This window comes from Ostrea edulis, chromosome 2 (assembly GCF_947568905.1).
Source record: "Ostrea edulis chromosome 2, xbOstEdul1.1, whole genome shotgun sequence".
NCBI classification, from domain to species: domain Eukaryota; kingdom Metazoa; phylum Mollusca; class Bivalvia; order Ostreida; family Ostreidae; genus Ostrea; species Ostrea edulis.
Genome location: NC_079165.1, coordinates 46,240,797 through 46,264,547, shown reverse-complemented (window position 1 = coordinate 46,264,547; position 23,751 = coordinate 46,240,797). Strand labels below are relative to the sequence as shown.

Genomic DNA, 23,751 nt, shown 5'->3' with positions numbered 1-23,751 from the left:
GTGATATCTTCATTTCACAACCTTATAAGGTGGCATCACCTATTCAAATAGGTTACCAGATACTTTGCTTAATGGTTATAAGTATGAAAACGGTGCCTCATAAGCATACTCGGAATGAAACGCGAGATAAATATCACCCGTTTTAACTTCAGTTTATTGACATCTGCAAAGAAAAACAGGTTTATTCTTCAATGTTTTTTCCAGTACTCAAAAACTGCATTGGATGCTATTAACAAAATCTGATATCACAGCTAAATAGCTTTGGCAACATATAAATTAAAGCATAACTAACAAAACAATGCACTGGTAAATACTTATAGTATGATGTAAAAGTCTAATGACGATATTCATCAGCTTGTGAGGTCATCAATAAGGTTCCTCTTATACAACTCCCAGTTCTCCTTTATCTGTAGATTGTTTTGGAAGGTGTGCTCAGCCGGATATGGACGGACTTGATGGCGTATTAATTTCTTCACTTTTTCGTTGGCATGTTTAACAAAGAATTCCTTCTTCAGCATAATACATTCCGCTCCTCTTGATACCTAGATATATATATATATATGTACAAATTGTTCGACTAATCCATTTTATGTTTTCAAAACTCCTGTAACATTGGTGGTTGTGATTTTATTTTATGGCATTTTATGGGCTTTTACAAAATAAACAATCTTAAAGTGCAGTTTTATAAGATTAAGTTGAAAAGAGTACCGAATTCATACCAGAGTGACAACAGTCTGAGGATTTTCGATGGAGTCTTCAAACCGTATTGTGTCCAATCCCTATTGAATAATGAGCAGTATTTAATATAACAAATTAATGAGCACTGTGGTCATTTTGCCAATGAATTTTAGTGAGCACAATCTCTTCCTTATTTCAACTTACGAAGACATCCTTTGGATTGAGACCCTCCACTTGGACGAACACTGGTGGGGGCTTGCATGGGGACGAGTCCTTTGGGGAGTCCCTCGGTTTTGGAGGTTTACATTTGTTTGGTATTTCGTATTTTTTCCTTGTGTCATTTTTTGACATTTCTAAGGGAAACTGAAAAAGGTGTTTTTCTTTACAAATATTTGAATCAGTATGATAAATAACTCTACTAAATCAATTTAGAATTTACGTATTGGCGTGCCAAGGTGCGCTTGGGAAAACTATGCTGAATTAGGGATATACTGTACGGTATGTTTAAAGACAACCGTCTCCCAAACAATACATATTCTACAATTTTTTTTAACTAACTCAAAAACCATATTATCTTCTACAACATGTACATTTACCAGATGCGCTTTTTGAGTGATGGGGTTTCGTGAGTATTCAGCTTTGGAGAACTTTTTAATTGAGGGGCCGGCAATTGGTTGTGGCATCGGAACAGGTTCCAGGTTTTCCTGGTTTTCCTGAAATGAGAAGTGACTTTTATCAGTAAGTTTAAAAATTCATCCAGTGTTGCAATGTTGGATTTTGTTATCAATAAAATCCTACCTGTCTTTCACCAGCAGATTTCACTTTTCTTCTCTTTCTTCGCCAGGTATCAACTTTAGGACCTATCATTGTAATACAAGAGTTAATAGCTCCTTACCTAAAATATCTAATATTAGACCTAAATCAAAATACAGATGTATTTCTTGTTTCCCCTTTTGCGACTTGCCATTTTGACCAATAGGTATGCAAGTATCATTTTTTATACCCCGATTGGAGATTTTAAACGTTCTAGAATGCGGATAGCAACACCGTGATTGTGAGTACCATTTGAAGAGTCTCCACGGCATTTGACAAGAAACGGTCTCCGGATGGCATCGGTATCTCGCACACAGTTTGAAGTTTAAAACTTCACATGAAGAGTCTCTATCCCCAAAACTGCCTTTTTGGTGTCAATAATTCAAAGTCATCAGCGCACATAATTTTTAGATAATATATCTTAGAGTGCAATGAAAATTTACAAGAAAAATGTTCGTGAAATGATTCCCATTTTAAACTTTAAGTATAGGATGAATTTTTTTTTTCTTTTTGCCAACTTTTTTAATTCAGTGATATTCAAAGAGCAGCTTATATTTTATCAAGTTTTGAGACAGCTGGCCTACCTTTTTCTTATAAAAAAAATTTAATGAAGCATTACATTTCAGCGTATTGTCTATTTAAAATTTGAACTGAGTGGACTTTGAAATCAGCTGCTGTGTAGGCTACACAATACCTGGTAACAGAGATTCCAATTCTGGTAGGTCAATTTTACTTTGAGTGGGCTTCTCTTTCCAACCAATTTGAGGAGTGACACCTTCCAGCTTCTTGAGAACTTGACAGAAACCCTGAAGAAAAGAAAATGGTATAGAACACATAAAAATCCGATATGTTGAAATGGTATAGAACACATAAAAATCCAATATGTTGAAAAATGTTGATGCTGAAATCTGAAATCCCCTTTTTTAGAAATAGTTCCATTATTTAACACTTAGCTATAAGGAAATAAGTCATGGGACGTAAAGGACCTCGGGTGGTTTGAAACCGAGAGAGTTCCCTAACACGTGTCATAAGAGTATACTTTAAATAACTTATATTTTGCAAGACTTTATTTTCGCGATCTTGCCTTGTTAAATCTATCAATAAAACATAATTTTATAGCAAGTTCGATTTCTTCATCACAACGTATATCGTCGACTGACCAGTTTCGGTGACCTTAGTGATAAACCGCGATTTTCTCATTAATCACTTGGATTAAGTAAATAAATTATACACCTACCTTTAAAGTAATTAAATTCCTTTACTTTCATCCAAAAATTCCAAATTCATTGGTACGTTGATTGAATATATTTTCGTAACAAAAAACATGACATTTTGTGGTCCTAAAACGGTGACGTCACCTATACTTTTGGTATACCTACTTTATATTAATTTGAAGGTTTGTTTGAAAAAGTAAAAAGTAAATGGGCTTATTTTTGGGGTGCTCGTGTTGATTCTTTGCATACTCTCCTTCTAGTGGTTCATTTTCGGGGGGAAACTGAAGACGTACTCTGTATATGTTTGCAAACACTACGGCGAAATTGATGACACAATCTACACCCGGAAACGACAACACGCATACGTAAACAAAAGGTCACCGATTCTGGTCAGTCACCGAAATAGGGCAGTCGACGATACATGTATGTGCAAAATCTTTCAAGATAACGTTACACTACAAGGCGGTCCCAGGTAATTTACGCGAAAATAAAAAGTGATATGCGCTTACTTAAAGGTAGGGGTTGTCTCATTATATAATACTTTACAAGTTTGGCCATGCCCTGGAGTCAGAACCTCTATCTCGGGGATCATGAAGTTTTGGTAGACCTTGCTCTACATGACCAGGCAGTTAGTTTTTCTTAAAGATGTGCGGTTGTAGAGAAGATTTTTGAAATTTGGGCAATTTTAATTAACGCAGACATATGTGTCTAATTCTACCACCTGACTATATTATTAGTGTTTGAAATCTTAATTTATAGTATTCATAGTTTTGAAATTATGAAAATAAAGCAATGCACATGCAACGTAAAATCTGCGTAAATACATGACTGTATATAAATGTCCCAGTATTCTTCCAGTTTACCTTGTGTATTTATCTCTATTGTTCCCATGACGGAGGAAAATCCTTGCAATTAACATGGAACTAACAAGAAATACACGGAGGGATTAACTGAAGTACACAGGCATGCTAGCTTGTCAAACGTAACAACACATGGACTATACTTTATTTTCTGTATCTCATTTCATATCTGTTTTGTTTAATTGAAAAAATTCTTATAACAATATGATGTATATAAAGTGCTTACTATTCTTCTCTCACTTACATTTTTAAGTTTTTTTTGTGTGTGTTTTTTTAATTCGCATTTGAATTATTTATTGCATATTATTACTTTAAAAACCTCCAAATTTTAGTTAAGTTTCAGCATTGCGGAAACCATTAGGAATCATAGCCTACAGTTTCCGCAGACTGAAACTTGACGGAAACTATATAACCGTTTACGCACGGCGTAAACCATACGGGAAACCTCAACTTCAGGTTTCCGCAGACTGAAACTTGACGGAAACTTGCGGAAACTATATAATCGTTTACGCACTGCGGAAACCATATGGGAAACCTCAACTTCAGGTTTCCGCAAGGTTTCCATATGGTTTCAGTTTTGCGGAAACTAGCGTTTTCATCCAGTGCAAACATTTTTCATACCAAATTTAAAGAGAACTGGAATGACAGTTATGAAGAAATGCTCCATTGAACGCCTATTTTAAAGGCTGTGAATTTGGAAAGAAATGAAAGCAGATTGTAAACTTAAATGTCTTTGGGAAACCTACCGATTTGACAACATACAACCATTCTGAGTCTGTACTGTCTCTTACTATAACCACATTTCTCCTGTAAGGAAATACGGACAACGTACAACGCAAATCTAACATGAATTCATAAAAAAAGATAAAAAGAAAAAAATCTATTGCATGATGAACTTCATGAAGGGTTAAATCAAAACAGTTATTGCTCTTGGATTTGATATTTTGAAATATATTATTGATTATATTTATAACTTAGACTTTTGAAATATTTTATGTTTAACAAGATTATTTATAATAACCAATGGAATAGACTTCAACAAAATTTATGGTAATATCATTCATAAACCTTGATAAAACATTGATTTTGCAAAATCTCGACGTCACAGGAGTGTGGAACTACTGTAAAGCGTTATACAACTTACTTGAAGAAATGTAACAGACAATATTCAGGGTGCTCTAACAATTCTTCTAAAGGCCAGTCTTTCATAAAGTCGCACGTGCTGAAAATGTTTCAATGAAAAATATTAAGATTTTATTGAACTGAAAAAAAAAGGTCTCTATAAAAACACAACACAGTACAAATCATGAGGGGGGGGGGGGGTAGTGTGACAGATCGCACAGAAAAATCTGGGCGAATAGTATTTCTCCATTTGTTTAAGAATCATATGTTATTGAGCATCTTGTCATTTTAAGATTAAAGAGACCATTGGAATCAATTGTGCATGTATTTCATATGGGTTTAATATTACTCGTGCATGTTCTAGACATGTGAATCCAAGCTAAACAAATATTAAACGATTGAAACCCTCTCTACTTATATGACATGTACATGTGTCTTAAAAGGTGTGTAAATAGAAGCTTTCCCTTCACTGCAAGTATAGTTTGAAAGACACTCGAAAATATGACGATGCATTTTACAATTATGCTAATCAAACATGCATGAGGAGGAAGGGTTAAATTTCTTCAATCACTTTCATAACGAAACGACGAAGAAAAGCGCAAAAACGCGTCCAAAAATATAATTCATTTGAAAATAAATGTATTCAAAATGTTTTTAAAACGATTTTCTTTCCAAGTTGGAAAAAAATAAATGTCATCAAATCGTATACGTCCATGGCAGAAGGTAACACATGAAGAATGTGGTAGAATGGGCCAGGGAAAAAAGGTATACAATTAAAATCCTCTCTTAAAACAGGACAAATTCTGAATCCATCCTTTATAATGGAGTTGTGTTGTTCAATAAATGTTTACCTAATGAACTTGATATGGTCCGGAATTTGGTCAGGACCTGTGCCACTCATGAAGATGTCGAAGAAATCCACCCTCCCCACGGTCAGTAACTGGACCTCGCCTTGACTAGTGACGGTCGCCGTCCGGCGGGAGCGGTGAAGCAGAGCCAATTCCTGGACAGCGTAAATGTCTTTTACTAATTTTCAATCAAGTTTGTCATGTATTCATTTTGATACAAGAAAACAAAAAGTAAACGGACTTAATCAATATTTTTTGTCAATCTTGGATAGATATAGTTAGTTACACTGTAAAAAGATAACTGAATTAATGAGAATGCCTACACCAAAGCTCATTCCTCTCCTCATGATCGTGGCAGTTTTCACTAAAGATGCCCCAGTTTTCGGATCTCTAAGCAAAAGCGTGACGACAGCTAAAATGAAAAATATATAGATACATGTATATATGTGTGTAATTCTAATTCATATAGAGCTGAAGTGTTTATCTTATATCTATAATTTGATGTGCTATTAATATTGGCCTGCCGATTTCGATCGGATCATGCATGCCTATTTTACATGCAAATAAACCCAACCAAACAAAAAATATATTTTCACTACAAATATAATTCTTTATTATTCTTTATTCATTGTCAACTGTTTTGGACAATTTTCAAATTGATTTTGCTTTTATAGAAAATTTGTCAGTAAGAAAACACGAAATATGATAAAAATGGAGAATTCTGAGTGACAACATTTATTGTCAGAACTGCAACTTTACTAACTCACAGCGACAGTTCCATGCAAATCATCGAGTATTTGGAGCGCCAAATTAACATACAATCAAATACTGATGATATCCCGAATCCTTTGATTGATTGTTTGTTTTACGTTCCGTCGAAATGTTTTCACTCGTATTGAGACGTCACCAGGTTTAGACCTATGCTTAGCGCCCAGTGAAGGCTTTTTAAGATCAAAATTTATGAACACTGTAATTTTCTTATTTTTCGTTTTTTGTAGATTTTTAAAATTAATATGTAAATTACATATATGGTTTATAAAACTTTAATACATCCTTATGGCCTTGTGAATGGTATTTGATTATCAGACAGAATTATTTTTATCAGCTTAGTCGAAAGACGTTTTGTGAATAAGGGCCCAGAGCAGTGAGGGCTTTTTAACGTGTCAACGCCTGCCGCGAAACAGGACCTCCGTTTTTAAGGTCATATCCGAAAGATCTGTGATTCTCACTTCTTAATGTTTGACGGAGTAATCACTATCTATGTTAACGTCTTAGGTTTGACGGAGCCATGACATGAATGGAGCTCGAACTCACGACCTCCAAGTTACAAAGCGTTCTCCCATTGAACTAATTATTTGAGGACATCATCAATTCAGTTATTGCTCTCATCAGTTCAATTGATGAGCGCCTCAATGTGGTGGAATTACTTCTCGCAAAATTTAAATTGGGCTCGGTATAAATGATAAAGTGAATATGTTGAATTGAAGATAGTTGCTCTCTCTAAAAGAATTATTGTGCGTATCAATCGAATTCATGATATAATTGATTAAGAGGACAATAATTCAATTATTGCGTGCGTTAATTGAATTGATGCGCGCTACAATTCAATTGAAGAAAGCAATAATTTAATTATTGCGCTCATTAATTGAATTATTGCTCCCTTCAACTGAATTGTAGCGCACATCAATTCAATTGTTGATATCACAAGTTCATTTGAAGAGAACAACAATTCAATTATAGCGCACATCAATTTAGCAGAATAATTAATGCTATCATCAATTAAATTATTAATGCGCGCAATAATTCAGAAATGAAGATATTATTTTTTTTTAAAGAGATCTTTAATTGAATTGTCGCGCGCATCAAATGGATTGTCTTCAAATAATTAAAGATATTTTTATTCATTCGAGATTATATTAATTTGGCGCTCCATACATGTACACTGTAACGCGTGAAATCGGAGTGAAGCAAAAATTTGAAAGGAAGAAAAATGTCTTACCTTGACCAGATATAATGAAATAGAAATTTTCTGCAAAATGTCCTTGTCTGATGATGATTCGTTTAGGTGGTACTCTGAAATTAACGTATATTGGATGAAAGTAATGGGTGCTTAAGGACAAGATTTCTCAACTTCACGCAGACATACTCGTATACCGTACGTAGTCAAATTGGGGAGAGGGGGGTCCCCAGATTTATCGTATGGAATACATTGAATTATAAACGACAAATGGTACGAATATCGCTGTATACGAGGACTACAGACGGGGTGAGTGAGTGTGGGGTCCTGATCTCTACAGACGGAGTGGGGCTATTGTAGGATCCTGTTCTTTACAGTCGGAGTGGGACTATTGTAGGATCCTGTTCTTTACAGTCAGAGTGGGACTATTGTGGGATCCTGTTCTTTACAGACGGAGTGGGACTATTGTAGGACCCTGTTCTTTACAGACGGAGTGAGACTATTGTGGGATCCTGTTCTTTACAGACGGAGTGAGACTATTGTGGGATCCTGTTCTTTACAGACGGAGTGAGACTATTGTGGGGTCCTGTTCTTTACAGAAGGGGTGAGGTAGGGTGGGGTCCTGTTCTCTGCAGTCGGGGTAGAGTCCCGTCTTCTTTCATCCAAATGTATGATTGGATAAGGAATCGAGCGTTGATTGTTTTTCCTTCTCACTTCAGAACAGAGCGCAAGACATTCCAGAATTTCGCAAATTCTCATTATGGGTATACATAAAAGCCGTCTAACTTCATTGACGGAAATACTTGTATGTATAAAACGAATTACTTACACTTCAAAATAGGCTACTTTGGCTAGCTTTTCCTGCATATGGAGCGGATATTCGGTAAAGGATCGCATTATTTGCAGGCCATACATTGCCTGAAATAGAGGATATATTGTGAAAATATTTGCTGATTAAACACATTTCAATCTTTCATACAGGTATAAAACAGTTTTAATTTACTCAGAACGTGGAGTGAATTAGTCAAGTGTTCAATAGTATGGCACTGTGAAAGTTATTAAAAGTCCCAGTATTAAAAGTCAATGGATCATTCACAGATTTCATTTTCCAATTGGAGTTTTGAAGATAATTTTTAACACAAAAAGAAAATAATTATACCTGGGAAGATGGGTCTACAGTAAAAATAAATAAATAATGATATTTACTTTTCAGAATGATTCCTGCTCTTGAATTTTGTAATTCAGCATCACGAGAAATTGTATTGATTTTGTTGAAAACACTAATATACATGTAAAGTGTATGCAGATGCACAGGTAATTTTTTTTAGGGATTAAGATTATCACCAGTCTATAGAAGAATCCTACAGACATACCGTTTGAACTTGTTCAGGTGTTCTTTGCTCCGATGGCAAACTAAGGATTCCTTTAACCTCTGAGCTGAGATTAATCTGCAAAACAAATTTACACAGCCATATATCTTCAAACTTGGATCTATTTCCCATTTTAAGGGGGATGTGTCTTTTATTGTGCCCCGGTAATAGATTGATCACATACAATAGCATGTACATAAAACTAACTACTGTCTTCACGTATCATCATCACCTTCTTCATCAATGTTATCAATCTTTACATTCTTTAAACATTACATACATACAAATCTCGCGCAATAAAAAATATAGAACTAAAGAGTACATGAATACGGTATTTCAAACTATCATTTTGTTTCCAATTCTGTCGCGGTTTTGATATTTAGCATGTCCAATAAGATATTTTCATTGACATTGTAAGTTGAGGCATTTGGTGTCTTTTGTGGAAGGATGGAGGGGTAGGGGGCAAACGGAGAAAAAAGTTGCCTTAGTTAAATCTGCACAAACCTCCAAATCATAAAAGAGGAGGGGAGCGCTTATCCTTCAATGGTAATAGTGATCAGCTAATAATTTGATCTTTGCATGTAAAAACCACGTACTTTTTATGTGATACATGTAACACCACGATAAACGTCTCATGTATAAAAAAAAAAGAAAAGAAAAAAAAGAATGTGCGTTGCTACACTGATTGGAGATTGGTACATGAAATGTGATTATTTATGATACCATTTCACAGCAGTCGGTAGTAAATATCCACATACGGTAGACGAAATAAATGGTATTGTAAATTATTATTATTTTGTTTTACGCTACCAAACATAAGAATTTAAAACCAATAACTCATGTTTTTGGTACTAGAGTATTCGCTTGCGACATTCTAAAAAATAATCTTCAAATCAGGCAGATATTTTTGTATGAAAAATGAATCATCTTTTGTCATCACAGTCAACCATTATACTAAGTTCTACACTTTTTGTTATAGTAATTGAACTATAAATCGCGAAAGTGAAACTTCATGTGTATTTATTCATTCAATAACCACATGAAAAAAAAAATTCACATTCCTATTTAAGGCATTGTAGAGAAAAGTCCAGAAAACAACACTCGGCCCAAAGTCCCATAAACCTTTAAGAATCCATCTACTGTGATGAAACTAACCATATATTATAAATCTCACCTTCCTAAATCAAATTATGGTGAAAAAAATTTGGAAAACAAAAACTGAAGTTTAAGTCTTAACAGAGGTGAAGCATTATTTGTATCTACCCACTAGGTAATTACATGTACAAGCCTAGTGAAAAAGAAGTCCGGAAAACTGTATCTGACACAAAGTCCCACAAACCTCGTAAAATTATTCAACTGTGACGAACTGTAAACATTCAGTAGTAAACCATATATACTAAATTTCAGCTCCTTAAATCAAAGCATGAGGGAAAAAGTGCGGAAAACCAAGCGAGACAAACTGATAGACAAAGGGATGGGTTGGTTGATTAAATATTGTTTAACGTCCTGCTCGAGAATTTTTCACTTATATGGAGACATCACCATTACCTGTAAAGGGCTGCAAAATTTTGGCCTTTGCCTTTAAGCAGGGAAGGATCTTTATCGTGCCACATCTGCCTCAGTTTTTTGCGGTCTCATCCGAATGGGCGAACGGACGGATAGACGAAGAGATCTCTAGTTTCCCTTTGGTTTCACCGGTAGGGAACTAATAAACATTCTCAGCCGGTGGAGATGATAATTTAATACATAGCCCCCAGATTGTATCGCCATCATTATTCAATCCCAAGAATAAATCCACATTTTCAAGTAAAAAGACAATCTGGTCATTTCATTACATGACCCCCAGCAGACAGAGATTGATGTACCTAGTCAACGACCTTTTCCTACGTGCTTGTAATAAAACTTTAATCCTATAATCTATCTCCCCCGAAAACATGATATCAATAGTGATATTGAATAGATGACAAATGACTTTCAAAATGTGAATTTAATCATTCTGGGGGGATATCAAATTGGGTTTTGTTAACCATATGGAAATTCTTCTTTCGATTTTCCTCGTGTAAGTGAACCATATGGCGAACTTCTTCAGACTTTTTGTCATGGAAATATCCCCGAATTAAAAATGCCATTAACTCCATCACAAAAATATAAATAATACACTTTGTTTACCTCCTTATTTGCTTTGAAATAGTTGGGATCAAAAGACAGCCCTGAATTCTTGAGGGTTGAAGATGCCACCTCACTCGATATGTCCATAAACGTCTTCATACCTTCGCTTGGATCGCTGTTCGGATACGTATTTCAAATAGGAAATTTCAGATTTAAAATCAAACCCAATTTACAACATTCAGAAGAGTATATGTATTAAATATTTTCAGCAATAATTAATCTTTTCAATTCTTTTTAAAAAGAATTACATTGTCAATATTTGATTAAAGCCGCCACCATATCGCATCTACATTATATATATGCTATTAATGTACATGATGTACATGTACTTAAAATATTAATTGTAGTAAAAAGCATTTTTTTCCCAGCAGGATATCCGAATCCTAAGGCAAACTGTTCTACTATTTATTCAAAATTGTACTTCTTTAACTTAGAGAGATATCTCATGCACATTCTTATAAAGATATTTCAAGTTAAAGCTATATATCACAAGCTGTTTGAGTGATATCTCTTAAGCGTAAAGATATATCTCTGAATGTTAAAAAGATATCTCTTTAACTTAGTAGATATTTGTTAATCACTGGAGCTATCTATTTACCGTAGAGGTATCTCTTTATCGATGTAAAAGAGATATCTCTCAAAGTTAAAAAGATGCCTCTTACATCTCTCTAGGTAAATGAGATATCTCTCAAAGTAAAAAAGATACCTCTTATATCTCTCTAAGTAAATGAGATATCTCTCAAAGTTAAAAAGATACCTCTTACATCTCTCTGGGTAAATGAGATATCTCTCAAAGTTAAAAAGATACCTGTTACATCTCTCTAGGTAAATGATATATATCTCAAAGTTAAAAAGATACCTCTTACATCTCTCTAGGTAAATGAGATATCTCTCAAAGTTAAAAAGATACCTGTTACATCTCTCTAGGTAAATGAAATATCTCTCAAAGTAAAAATTATATCAAAGTGAAAGAAATATCTAAGTTGAGAACCGTCTCTTAAGTTATCGAGATATCTCTTTTTCCAAACAGATACTGGCTATCTTCAAAATTATAGAGAGAGATTATTTTCCAAATAAATAGTAAAATGACTTGTCATAGTTATATCTTTTTAACTTAAAGAGATATTCGAAGTTTCACAAAGTAAAAGAGATATCTCTCTAAATGAAATTAATAGCACTCAATGTAAAAAAAAATAAAAATCTTTGTTAGTGAAAGATATCTCTCTAAGGGAAAGATATTTCTCTTTAAGTGAAAGATACATCTTTCTTGGAGGGACATCTCTCTCAATAAAAATATATCTCTTAACTAAAGAGATATATCTTTTTCAAAATAAATATTAAAGCGGCTTGCCATAGATTCCCTCTAATTCCTTATACTGTTGAACCAATTGTTCAGCAATAATACATAAAAACAAAACTATATTAAATCAAGTTTATCTGTAAAATTAATTGTAATATATTCATTCCACAGAACGTTTCAAAATGAAATAAAATAATTTTATTACCTTGCAGATGCTGAACTTGAGAATTTAAGAGCAATCTTCACCCAGAATATAGCTTTACGAAATTTTTCGCGGAGCTGCAAATAATTATATAAACACTCTTACACTCAACAGTTCTAGGAAGGACACTTTGTTCAATATATTGTTCATCAAAATGAAAAATTCTGTTATAACTTCTTGACGCATTGAATTTTATTATGGTAGATATGCACTTTGCAACCCTTATACTTTGTAAATCATACATTTGAAAAAAAAATTCAAATACAGTTAAAACTTGTTCACGACACTTCCAATGGTATATATTTCACCCAAAATCCAGGTAGAATATTCGGTTCCACTTCCCACCCCTCCTAATCTCCTAATCCAAGATCATTATTGATACCCTATATATCGTTTTAACTGTTCGGTAATTTGCAGAACTTTATGAAAATTGCATTTTTTTTCTGACTACGTGTTAAATTTGATACATTTGTACACTTACTGTTCTTGAGCGTAGTTCGTTGTTGATCTGCTGCTGCTTAGCGAAACGCAGGGATATAGACGATCGTACAGCAGGTACGTCTGATTGTCCCCTAGGTCTGGGGGGAACGGGCGAGGTACTCGTGATACTTTCACGGGGCGATGCGTGGGAAACAGGACTTGTGGCATCAACAACATGCCCACACGACTCGGTCCAGGAATTAGGAGAATTTTCCTCTGTATATAACACAGTTTGATCAACTTTCTCTTGATTATCCGTTTTGCCTTCATATTTTTCTTTCGTATCTTCATTGTCTTCCTTTATATCTTCAAACTTTAATTTCTCAGGAGAATCTTCCCTCGTATCTTCTGTCCATTCATTTTCGTCTTCCTTCTCATCCTCGTCTGACACGTATCCTTTCAGTATATGCTTGTACCGAGCGAAAAGATCGAATCCATTCTTCTTCTTCTTGGTCTTTTTGTGTTGCTCTGTTAAAGCCTTGTCCTGCTTCTGTTTTGCAAAAGTGAACTTCTGTAGTGACCGTAGGCTACTGCCGGTATAGTTTTCAGGCCTGGAGTAATAATCGAGATCAGTTTCCGGCGGTTCGCTCATTTCGACTTCATCCAAATTCTGGCATCATACAGAACACTTCTGTTCAAGAAATAGGCACTCGTATTATGTCATGATAAAACAATTAAGTAGATTAGACAACTGACTCCGGGGTTGTTTTCCAGAAACGACTCTCTACATCCAAGCAACCAGTAATGATGATTTGTGGTCTAAACCTTTTTGTATTTCTCAAAAGTTGATAACATTTGCTTGTTTGCCATAAAGATATGGAGAGATTGAACGATACGAGGAATTTTAAACTGTGAAGTACTGCTGAAGTATCACTCCACTAGATTTATTTCGGCCCCGTTTCACTGGATGTCTCCTAGATACTGGCGAATCACTGCTCTCAAGCGGTTGACAATGTTTTGCCATTACTTTACAATGGGACAAAAATTATTGATCTGTAATCCGAGGCAATAAATCAAATGCACATTTACACCTCGAAACATCAAATAACAAAATACCCAGGTCATTTTTCTCATTTGAGATATTACCGAATTAAGCAAATTTCATTGGCAAGTACTTAGTAATTATTGGAAGAGAAGAAAATGTGTGTGTTGCATTGTTTAACAATCGTTACATCTCCAAGCATGGAAAGAAACCTTGATGTAATTTGATATATTAAAACGATAAAATATCCTTTTAATGGACCTTGAGATTAGATGGCGATTTAAAATGCATTGGTGGTATTAGAAAGTGAAGAAAATATTAAATATGGAGACAACAAAAATCAAATTTCAGTAGCACTATGATAAATTTCTTCTAGAAAATTTGTTCCAGAAAGAATCCAAGACTTGTAAATAAACAAGAAGGATCAACTTGAAGGTACGAATACACATTAAGAAAACGTAAAGTAAATAAAGGAATGTCATATCTATAAAAACAAAAGTGGATCTTGTAAAAATAAGTTTCACATCCGATCCTTGATGAGGGGCTTTTTGTGGACACCCCCTTTCTCTCTGCCCAAGTAAATTTCGTGAACCTTCGTTTTCTTTCTCTTACAAGGTTATGTGTACACAAAACGCACCAGAAGTGGTTTACTCTATTTTTCAAGCAAATGTGATGTCTGTCTGATTTATAACAAAGTTAAGCATCAACCAAACCAATTTTAACAGGTTACTAAATTTCTGGGTAACGCATGATGAGTTAATGGACCGACATTACACAAGATGCAAATTTGATTTGCTTTTTGAACAGCAAAATCAACACGAACATGGAATAAGAAAATAACGCGCCTCTGTAAAAAGGAGAGAGAGAGAGAGAGAGAGAGAGAGAGAGAGAGAGAGAGAGAGAGAGAGAGAGAGAGCGATTTTACCATTGTAAAAAATGTACTTAATATCCCAATCAGAACAAATTAATGGCACGTCATTAAGAGTGGTGCTGGAGACGTCACAACCAGTTTACACATTTCCAAACAGTGTTAATAATACTCCCTCACCGTCACCCGTGGTCGATACCAGGTACATACCCTTCATCTGAACTAAAAACTAAATCTATTTAATCAGAACAAAAATCATCGCACACGTTTCATTATTTGTTATATTTGCTATAAAACGCAATTAAACAGAGATTGTCATGAAGTGTTACAGTATTCAGCTGCTTACAATGGAAACTGACCAGCATTGTTGATTAAACTGAGTAAATGTTTCTATTCCATTCTTGTAGATTTTTCTGCATTTAAAAGTCTGCAGGCCATTTAAATTTCCCTTTTAATGTTTCTCAACCCAAGAAACTTCATTATGAGAATTAATTCGATCATCTTGAAGAAAAGTACACAGCTCAGAGTGTTCCCATCGGAAGAGGCTATTTCTTTGAGTGGGTTGACTTCAATAGCGGATTATATATGTCCACGCAAATAACACCCGGTGTCCAAATTTCAATATTTTGAACATGCATTTACATTTCACAATTTACTGCTTACTTAATCAAGATATACACATCTACCTGGCCACACTATCCTCGAACTTTGCCAGTTGTGTGCATTATCATAACGACCATGATAAAACTTTAAAAATGACTGAAAATAAAAATTATAGTATTCCGTCCGTGCTTTTTGTGTATAAAGTTAACTTTCATGAATGAAAACAGTTGTGTGATTTTATAGCATCTACAATGTACGTGTATTAAATTTAAACCTCAGTTCGTTGGAGTTTGTTCAACTGCTTGTGTACATTGTATATGAAGTGGAGAGATTAAACAAATAGTATGGGAAGTCGTTTTACTATTTCTTCGGGAAAAAAATATCTTTCTAAAGAGGTAGCTCTTTAGAAAGATATATCTCTTTCAAGTTAAGAGATATCTCTCGACTTTGGAGATATCTCTCTAAGAAAGAGATATCTCTTTCCCTTACAGAGATACTTCTTTCCCCTTATAGAGATACCTCTCACTTACAGAGATATAGCTTTCCCTTACAGAGAGATATGTTTCAGTTACAGAGCCATCTCTTTCCCTTACAGAGATATCTCTTTCACTTACAGAGATATCTTTTTCACTTACAGATATCTCTTTCATTTTCAGAGGTATCTTTCACTTACAGATATCTTTCCCTTACAGATATCTCTTTCTCTTACAGAGACATCTCTTTTCCTTAAAGAGATATCTTTCACTTACAGAGATATCTCTTTCACTTATAGATATATCTCTTTCCCTTACAGAGACATATCTTCCCCTTAAAGAGATATCTTTCACTTACAGATATATCTCTTTCACTAACACAGATATTTATTTCCCTTACAGAGACATTTCTTTCCCTTACAGGGACATGTCTTGCCTTACAGAGATATCTGTTTTACTTAAAGAGATATCTTTCCCTTACAGAGATATCTTTCACAAACAAATATCTATTTCCCTTACAGAGATATATCTTTCCTTACAGAGGTATCTGTTTCACTTACAGAGATATCTTTTACTTACAAAAATATTTCTTTTTCTTACAGAAATATCTTTCACTTACAGAGATATGTCTTTCACTTAGAGATATTTCTTTCTCTTTCACTAATACCACCTTCACACTCACAGATTTTTCTTACGAGTCCTTACGGATCTCCGACTCGTAGTCAATCGCAAGCATTCGTAAATCACTCGTCGGTATCCGTTAATAACTCGTCACAACTCGCACACACTCGTAAGGATCCATGAAAGTAGGGGCAAATTTTTTGACATGTCAAAAAATTTTCACGATTGTCCACGGATTTCATTTTCCGTAAATAACCCGTAAATAACTTGTAACAATCCATAAGTATCGTAAACTGGTCGCAAGAACACGTAAACTGCTCGTAAGAATCCGTAAAACACTCGTAAAAAGGGTGGTTTTTTTTTTTTTTTTTTTACGTATCTTTGCTGTTAGTTTACAATATGTTACGGATAATTTACGAGTTGTTTACGAATTATTACGAATGCCTAAGTGATATTTACGATTTCATTCACGTCGGGTTACAATCGCTTTACGGCTTGTTTAGAGTCATTACGAGCACTTTACGTATAGACACGATTACTTTACGAGTACATACTTAAAACTTTACGATTAAGGAAAGGTATAAAAGACGCAAAATCTGACAGTTTCTTTCAGTTGTTATCAAAACATCAAAGAAGTTACAAATCTTGCATACAATATACATACATGCTGTTACAAGTAATGTCAGTTGTCGAATGATGATACAAAGCCAATTGCGAACACTTTTGAGTCAAAAACGTAAACAATCGTAACTAACTCCTAACTATTCGTAACAGCACGTTATCAACACGTTAACAGGTCGTGATTTACACGTAAAAGCTAAGCTAAATGGTAAATTTACGTAAAATACTCGTAACAATCCCTAAACAGGGCCGTAAATTACATGGAGGCGGAGGAGGCAGCTGCCTCCTCCAACTTTTGAGCCAAAAAAAATAAATTAAAATTTAAAGTTCATTAGAATTTATGTTGTTTCCAATATCTAAGAACATGATACCTCCCTTAAAAAGTATGGAGCGTCAAATTAACATAAACTCAAATAATTGAAGATATCTTTAATTATTTGAAGATATCATCAATTCAATTGTTGCTCTCTTTAATTGAATTAATGCATGCATTAAATCAATTATTGCTCTCATCAAATGAATTAATGCGCGCTTCAATTCAATTATTGCTCTCATCAATTGAATTAATGCGCGCATCGATTGAATTAATGAGAGCAATAATTGATTTAATGCGCGCATTAATTCAATTATTGCTCTCTTCAATTCAATTGATGCGCGCATTAATTCAATTAATGAGAGCAATAATAGATTTGATGCGCGCATTAATTCAATTATTGCTCTCTTCAATTCATTTGATGAGAGCATCAATTTAGTAGAAATATTGCTCGCAATAATTAATTTAGAGCTCGGTTTAAATAATTTGATGATCTTTTTAATTCAATTGAAGATATCTTTAAATCATTTACAATGCTTTTGTATAAGGAATTAATGCGCGCATCAATTCTTTTAAAGAGAGCAACAATTCAATTAAAGATATCATTAATTCAATTGTGGATATGTTGAATTGAAGATATCTTTAATTATATAGTTGCTCTCTCTAAAAGAATTATTGCTCTCTTCGAATGAATTAAAGATATCATTAATTCAATTGAAGAGAGCAATAATTGAATTAATGCGCGCATTAAATCAACTATTGCTCTCATCAAATGAATTAATGCGCGCATCAATTCAATTATTGCTCTCATCAATTGATTTAATGCGCGCATTATATCAATTATTACTCTCTTCAATTGAATTGTAGCGCACATCAATTCATTTGAAGAGATCATTAATTCATTTGAAGAGATCATTAATTCAATTGAAGAGCGCATCAATTCAGTTGAAGAATTAATGCTCTCATCAATTCAATTAATGCGCGCAATAATTCAGAATTGAAAATAGTATTAATTATTTGAAGAGATCTTTAATTCAATTGTTGCGCGCATCAAATGAATTGATGATATCTTCAAATAATTGAAGATATCTTCAATTATTTGAGTTTATGTTAATTTGGCGCTCCATAAAAAAGCATTTCAAATCTTTCTTTTAGAATGAGTTAGTCAAGTAACATCTTAGAAGGCCCTAGAATCAAGGATTTTGCACGAAACGTGTTCAGTGTGCACAAAATGTGCTCAGCGTCTGGGGGCCTGGGCCCCCGCCTAATTTCCTGCCTCCTCCAAATTGAAGGTTAATTTACGGCCCTGCTAAAAAGCTCGTAAAATGTCGTAAATTGCCCGTATTTATCCGTGTTCACTCGGAACAATCGTAAATATGTGCCGTAAATGCATCGCAAGAACTCGTAATAAACCGTAAATGGCCCGTATTCTTTAAACGTTCTTAAATAGCTTTTTAAAGTGTCTAAATCGTAACAATCCGTGTACTTTTACGGATTTGTGGAGTATGTAAGGATCCGTAAGAAAAATCCGTGAGTGTGAAGGTACCATTAGAGATATTTCTGTCACTTACATACAAAGTTTGGCTCCGCCCTGGGGTCAGAACCCCTACACCGGGGTTCATGAAATTTACAATTTTGGTAGAGGCCTTCCTGCTCTATATCACTATAAATTTGGTTTTTCTTACACCTGTGCAGTTGTAGAGGAGATCAATTTTTGCTCTGCCCCTAAGGCCCCAGAGGTGCAGGAATTCTAAAATTTATGTCCCCCTTGTCCCAAAGACGCTTCATACCAAATTTGAAAAAAAATTTAAATGGTAGTTGTTAACGTACGGCGTTAGACACAGACCAATTGCAATAGGTCACCTGAATTTACTTAAGTGACCTAAAGATTAGAACATTTACACGAGTCTTCTTCGTAGGTTTTATTAGAAATTGATATCATGCATCAAATCAAAGCAAATTTGTATTTTAAAATATCTTATTTGCGAACAAAACACCTTTTTATCATTCCGGGGGAAAAATCATAAAATATATAGCTTGTATCCTCTTTTGATGGTGAAATCTTACTTCATACAAGGTGCTTAAATGAGCCATTGAATAAAATTTTAGTGTAATGAGCCACCTTAAACATAGCCTTTTTATCTGTCCTAACTTAAAATACAGTCTTTTTTGTTCTTTAGAAATTTATTTGAATGAATATATAAAAAATTTGAAGTAATGTACACTATTTGAGTTCTTTATCATCAAACACAGGTGATTTGAACACATTTTATTGAATTTTATATGAACAATACATGTAATTATTAGGATCAGATGCAAGTGAATTAGGTCTCCCTCTCCATATAAACAGGTATGGTGTACCATTCATGCATTACTTATCGTCTTGGTGAAGTTACAATTAGTACAATTTACACAATGTAATCAAAATTAGAAATTAATGAAAACAAATGACCATTCTATACATGTTGAGTATTGTAACTTATATCACAGTTATTGCTTTGGAATGTTTTAGGATTGGTTCTTGTCCCTAAAATGGCTGACAGGGGTCTGGACAGTACTGTAGCCAGCTCTCCAGATGTCCAGAGTTCACCTGCATCACTGCAGAGTAGGTGGTTAACTGTAATAATAAACACAACACTTTATGATCTATCACTAAATCCTAGTAAATATTCTACAACACATTACATAAATGTGTCTCTAATTTCAAACAGCACACAATTTATTGCAATATGGAATGCTGTAAATTAGCATCCCTCCAAATTCTGAATCGGGCCAGGATTTCTCAAAACAATCTTAAAGCAATACAAGCTGTAACTGATGATATTTTTTCAATCATCCAATTATGCACCAAATTGTTAACACCTGTCGGTATAACTAATATAATCCCCAAGATCTGAAGAAAAATTCAGCAAAATAAACAAGGGAATATTGTTTGAGAGCATACCTACAATGAACGTTTCGTATAAACTGCCAATGTGTCGTTTACATGGACATCAGTCTGATTAAAACCAGCCCCCCTTCTCCTATCTTCGTCGACAATAGAAGGGGGACTGGTTTTAATCAAACTGCATGGACATGGGAACAATGATTGCCAAACATAATTGGTTTGGTGAGACCAAAGTCATATACAAACTGAAGTGAGTAACTACACGTACGTGTCGTTTGTTTTACAATTTTACATGAATGACAAGAAGTATGAAATCTATAGGCCTAAGTCTAAGAAAGTAATAATTACACAAATGTGCCACTCAAATGAAATTTTGAGAGTGAATTTTCAATAAAATTGGCATTTACATTGTTTACAAATGTAACACATGCTCAGTGCCTCTCTTTCACTTTTTTCTGAACTGGTGACCTACGGGGTCAATGCACATCTGAGACTTTGAGCAGGAATTATTGACAGGATGACATTGATTCATGAATTGACATTTTTTGCTGATTTGACGGGTTTATTGCTTCAGATTCACTCTGATTCTATGAAGTTATATATATTCAATCACAAAAATAATAAATATTTGTTCTTTTTTTCCCAATTTATTTGCAGCTACAGCTTGTATTGCTTTAAGTCGAAGCTTGGAATTTAAGATTTCATCCACAATTTTGACTGTTGAAATAAAAGAAAACTCAAACTTATGTTTAACTTATGTTAAAATTGAACAAGAGGCCCATGGGCCACATCGCTCACCTGAGTCACTTTGGCCCATATCTGAAGACTTTCCATATATATTTGCATGTAAAACCTTAGTCCCTATTATGGCCCAAACTACCCTTTGCAAACTTGAATCTACACTATGTCAAAAACCTTTCATGTAAATGTCAACTTCTTTGGCCCAATGGTTCTTGAGAAAAAGATTTTTAAAGCTTTTTCCTATATTTGTATGTAAAACTTTGACACCCCCCCCCCCCCCCCCCCACTTGTGGCCCCATCCTACCCCCCCGGGGGCCATGATTTGAACAAACTTGAATCTGCACTATGTCAGAAAGTTTTCTTGTAAATATCAGCTTTTCTGACTCGGTGGTTATTGAGAAAAAGATTTTAACTATATATTTGTATGTAAAACTTTGATCCCCTATTGTGGCCCCATCCTACCCCCCGGGGGCCATGGTTTGAACAAACTTGAATCTGCACTATGTCAGAAAGTTTTCATGTAAAAATCAGCATTTCTGGCTCAGTGGTTCTTGAGAAGATTTTTCCTATATATTTGTATGTAAAAATTTGATCCCCTATTGTGGCCCCATCCAACCCCCAGAGTCCATGATTTGAACAAACTTGAATCTGCATTATGTCAGGAAGCTTTCATGTAAATCTCAGCTTTTCTGGCTTAGTGGTTCTTGAGAAGAAGATTTTTAAAGATTTTTTCCTATATATTTGTATGTAAAACTTTGATCCCCTATTGTGGCCCCATCCAACCCCCAGAGTCCATGATTTGAACAAACTTGAATCTGCATTATGTCAGGAAGCTTTCATGTAAATCTCAGCTTTTCTGGCTTAGTGGTTCTTGAGAAGAAGATTTTTAAAGATTTTTTCCTATATATTTGTATGTAAAACTTTGATCCCCTATTGTGGCCCCATCCAACCCCCAGAGTCCATGATTTGAACAAACTTGAATTTGCATTATCTCAGGAAGCTTTCATGTAAATCTCAGCTTTTCTGGCTTAGTGGTTCTTGAGAAGAAGATTTTTAAAGTTTTTCCCTATATATTTGTGTGTAAAACTTTGATCCCCCCTTGGGGCCCCATCTTATCCCCGGGGCCCATGATTTGAACAAACTTGAATCTGCACTATGTTAAAAAGTTTTCAAGTAAAAATCAGCTTTTCTGGCTAAGTGTTCTTGAGAAGAAGATTTTTAAAGATTTTTTCTTATATTTGTATGTAAAACTTTGATCCCCTATTGTGGCCCCATCCAACCCCAGGGGCCCATGACTTTAAAAAACTTGAATCTGCATTATGTCAGGAAGCTTTCATGTAATCTCAGCTTTTCTGGCATAGTGGTTCTTGAGAAGAAGATTTTTAAAGTTTTTCCCTATATATTTGTATGTAAAACTTTGATCCCCCCTTGTGGCCCCATCCTACCACCGGGGGCCATGATTTGAACAAACTTGAATCTGCACTATGTCAGGAAGCTTTCAGGTAAATTTCAGCTCTTCTGGCCCAGTGGTTCTTGAGAAGAAGATTTTTAAATGACCCCACCCTATTTTTGCATTTTTGTGATTATCTCCCCTTTGAAAGGGATATGGCCCTTCATTTGAACAAATTTGAAAGCCCTTCACCCAAGGATGCTTTTGGCCATGTTTGGTTGAAATTGGCCCAGTGGTTCTGGAGAAGAAGTGGAAAATGTGAAAAGTTTAACAGACAGACGGACAGACAGACAGACAGACGGACAGACAGACAGACGACGGACAAAAAGCTATCAGAAAAGCTCACTTGAGCTTTCAGCTCAGGTGAGCTAAAAAGTCAGAACACTCGACTCAAATTTGCATTCGAGTGAGCTTGACTTTTTATATTTAACATTGAAAACTATCAGAACTAAGATTTTCTTGCAAAGGAATGTAGCTTAGATTTTGTTCAGAGAAATTTAAGAATTTCCCTTCCAGTGACCTCGACTTTTCACCTTCAAATCAAGAGGAACTAAAGTCTTTATACAAGGAACCATTCCAACAACTCAAAATGTTGATGAGGAATATAGCAAAATATTGTACACAAAAAGATAAAAAAAAATTCCCCTCTAGTGACCTTGACCTTGAAAACAAATAGGAACCAAGTTTTATACACAAGGTACCATTTCTGCAACTTTGATAAAAATCAGGTAAGAAATTCAATTTAAACCTTGTACACAGGATCAAACCAATGAATACACAAACATATGTGCTACTACTATATCATTCTGCAAAGCTGTGGCTAGAAGGTAATACAAGTGGCTCTGCTGTTGTTTAGCTGTTGTGGTTTTTAAAGCATTCTTTGTTTTTTTTTTTTTTATCTTCATCCCCATAAAAAAATTGACTGCATAGTGTGGCCCCAACCTAGCCCCAAAGGGTCACAACATAGATGAACTTGAATTCCCAAAATGGGGATGCCTTTAAAAATGCTAACATGACAAACATGATTTTGCAGTTCTGGAGGTCAAGATTAGAAGGTCATACATCCTGGTCAAACATTAAACGTACAGCATTACAATAAGGAATCTTTTGATTATTAGCACAAGTAATAACTGTGTAACTATGAACCAGGTTTTCAAAAACAGTTTCCCAAAGATTTTT

The 23,751-nt window shown here is 34.7% G+C and overlaps 1 protein-coding gene and 1 pseudogene across 1 annotated transcript; both read right to left on the bottom strand.

The window, feature by feature from the left end:
• Positions 1–133: 133 nt before the first annotated feature.
• Positions 134–15,120, bottom strand: LOC130051705 (cyclic nucleotide-binding domain-containing protein 2-like). Its single transcript, XM_056154203.1, has 17 exons — positions 14,921–15,120; positions 13,015–13,644; positions 12,537–12,610; positions 11,032–11,146; positions 8,866–8,940; positions 8,322–8,410; positions 7,535–7,608; positions 5,859–5,947; positions 5,539–5,690; positions 4,710–4,787; positions 4,312–4,372; positions 2,186–2,297; positions 1,477–1,538; positions 1,275–1,391; positions 883–1,041; positions 720–779; positions 134–542 (listed from the first exon to the last, which is right to left on the bottom strand). The coding sequence occupies exons 2-17, from the start codon at positions 13,603–13,605 to the stop codon at positions 351–353; spliced, it is 2,100 nt and encodes a 699-aa protein (XP_056010178.1). The 5' UTR covers positions 13,606–13,644; positions 14,921–15,120; the 3' UTR covers positions 134–350.
• A 4,628-nt stretch (positions 15,121–19,748) lies between these two features.
• The window catches only part of LOC130051704 (uncharacterized), a 50,205-nt pseudogene continuing 46,202 nt past the window's right edge, over positions 19,749–23,751 (bottom strand).

Coding starts and splice junctions, on each gene's coding strand:
- LOC130051705 (XM_056154203.1), bottom strand. CDS start 13,605: ATGAGCGAACCGCCGGAAACTGATCTCGATTATTACTCCAGGCCTGAA. Junction 8,941..11,031: donor ATTTCAAAGCAAATAAGGAG/GTAAACAAAGTG, acceptor TTTGTTTTGCAG/ATTAATCTCAGCTCAGAGGT. Junction 5,948..7,534: donor TTTCATTATATCTGGTCAAG/GTAAGACATTTT, acceptor TTTTCATTTTAG/CTGTCGTCACGCTTTTGCTT.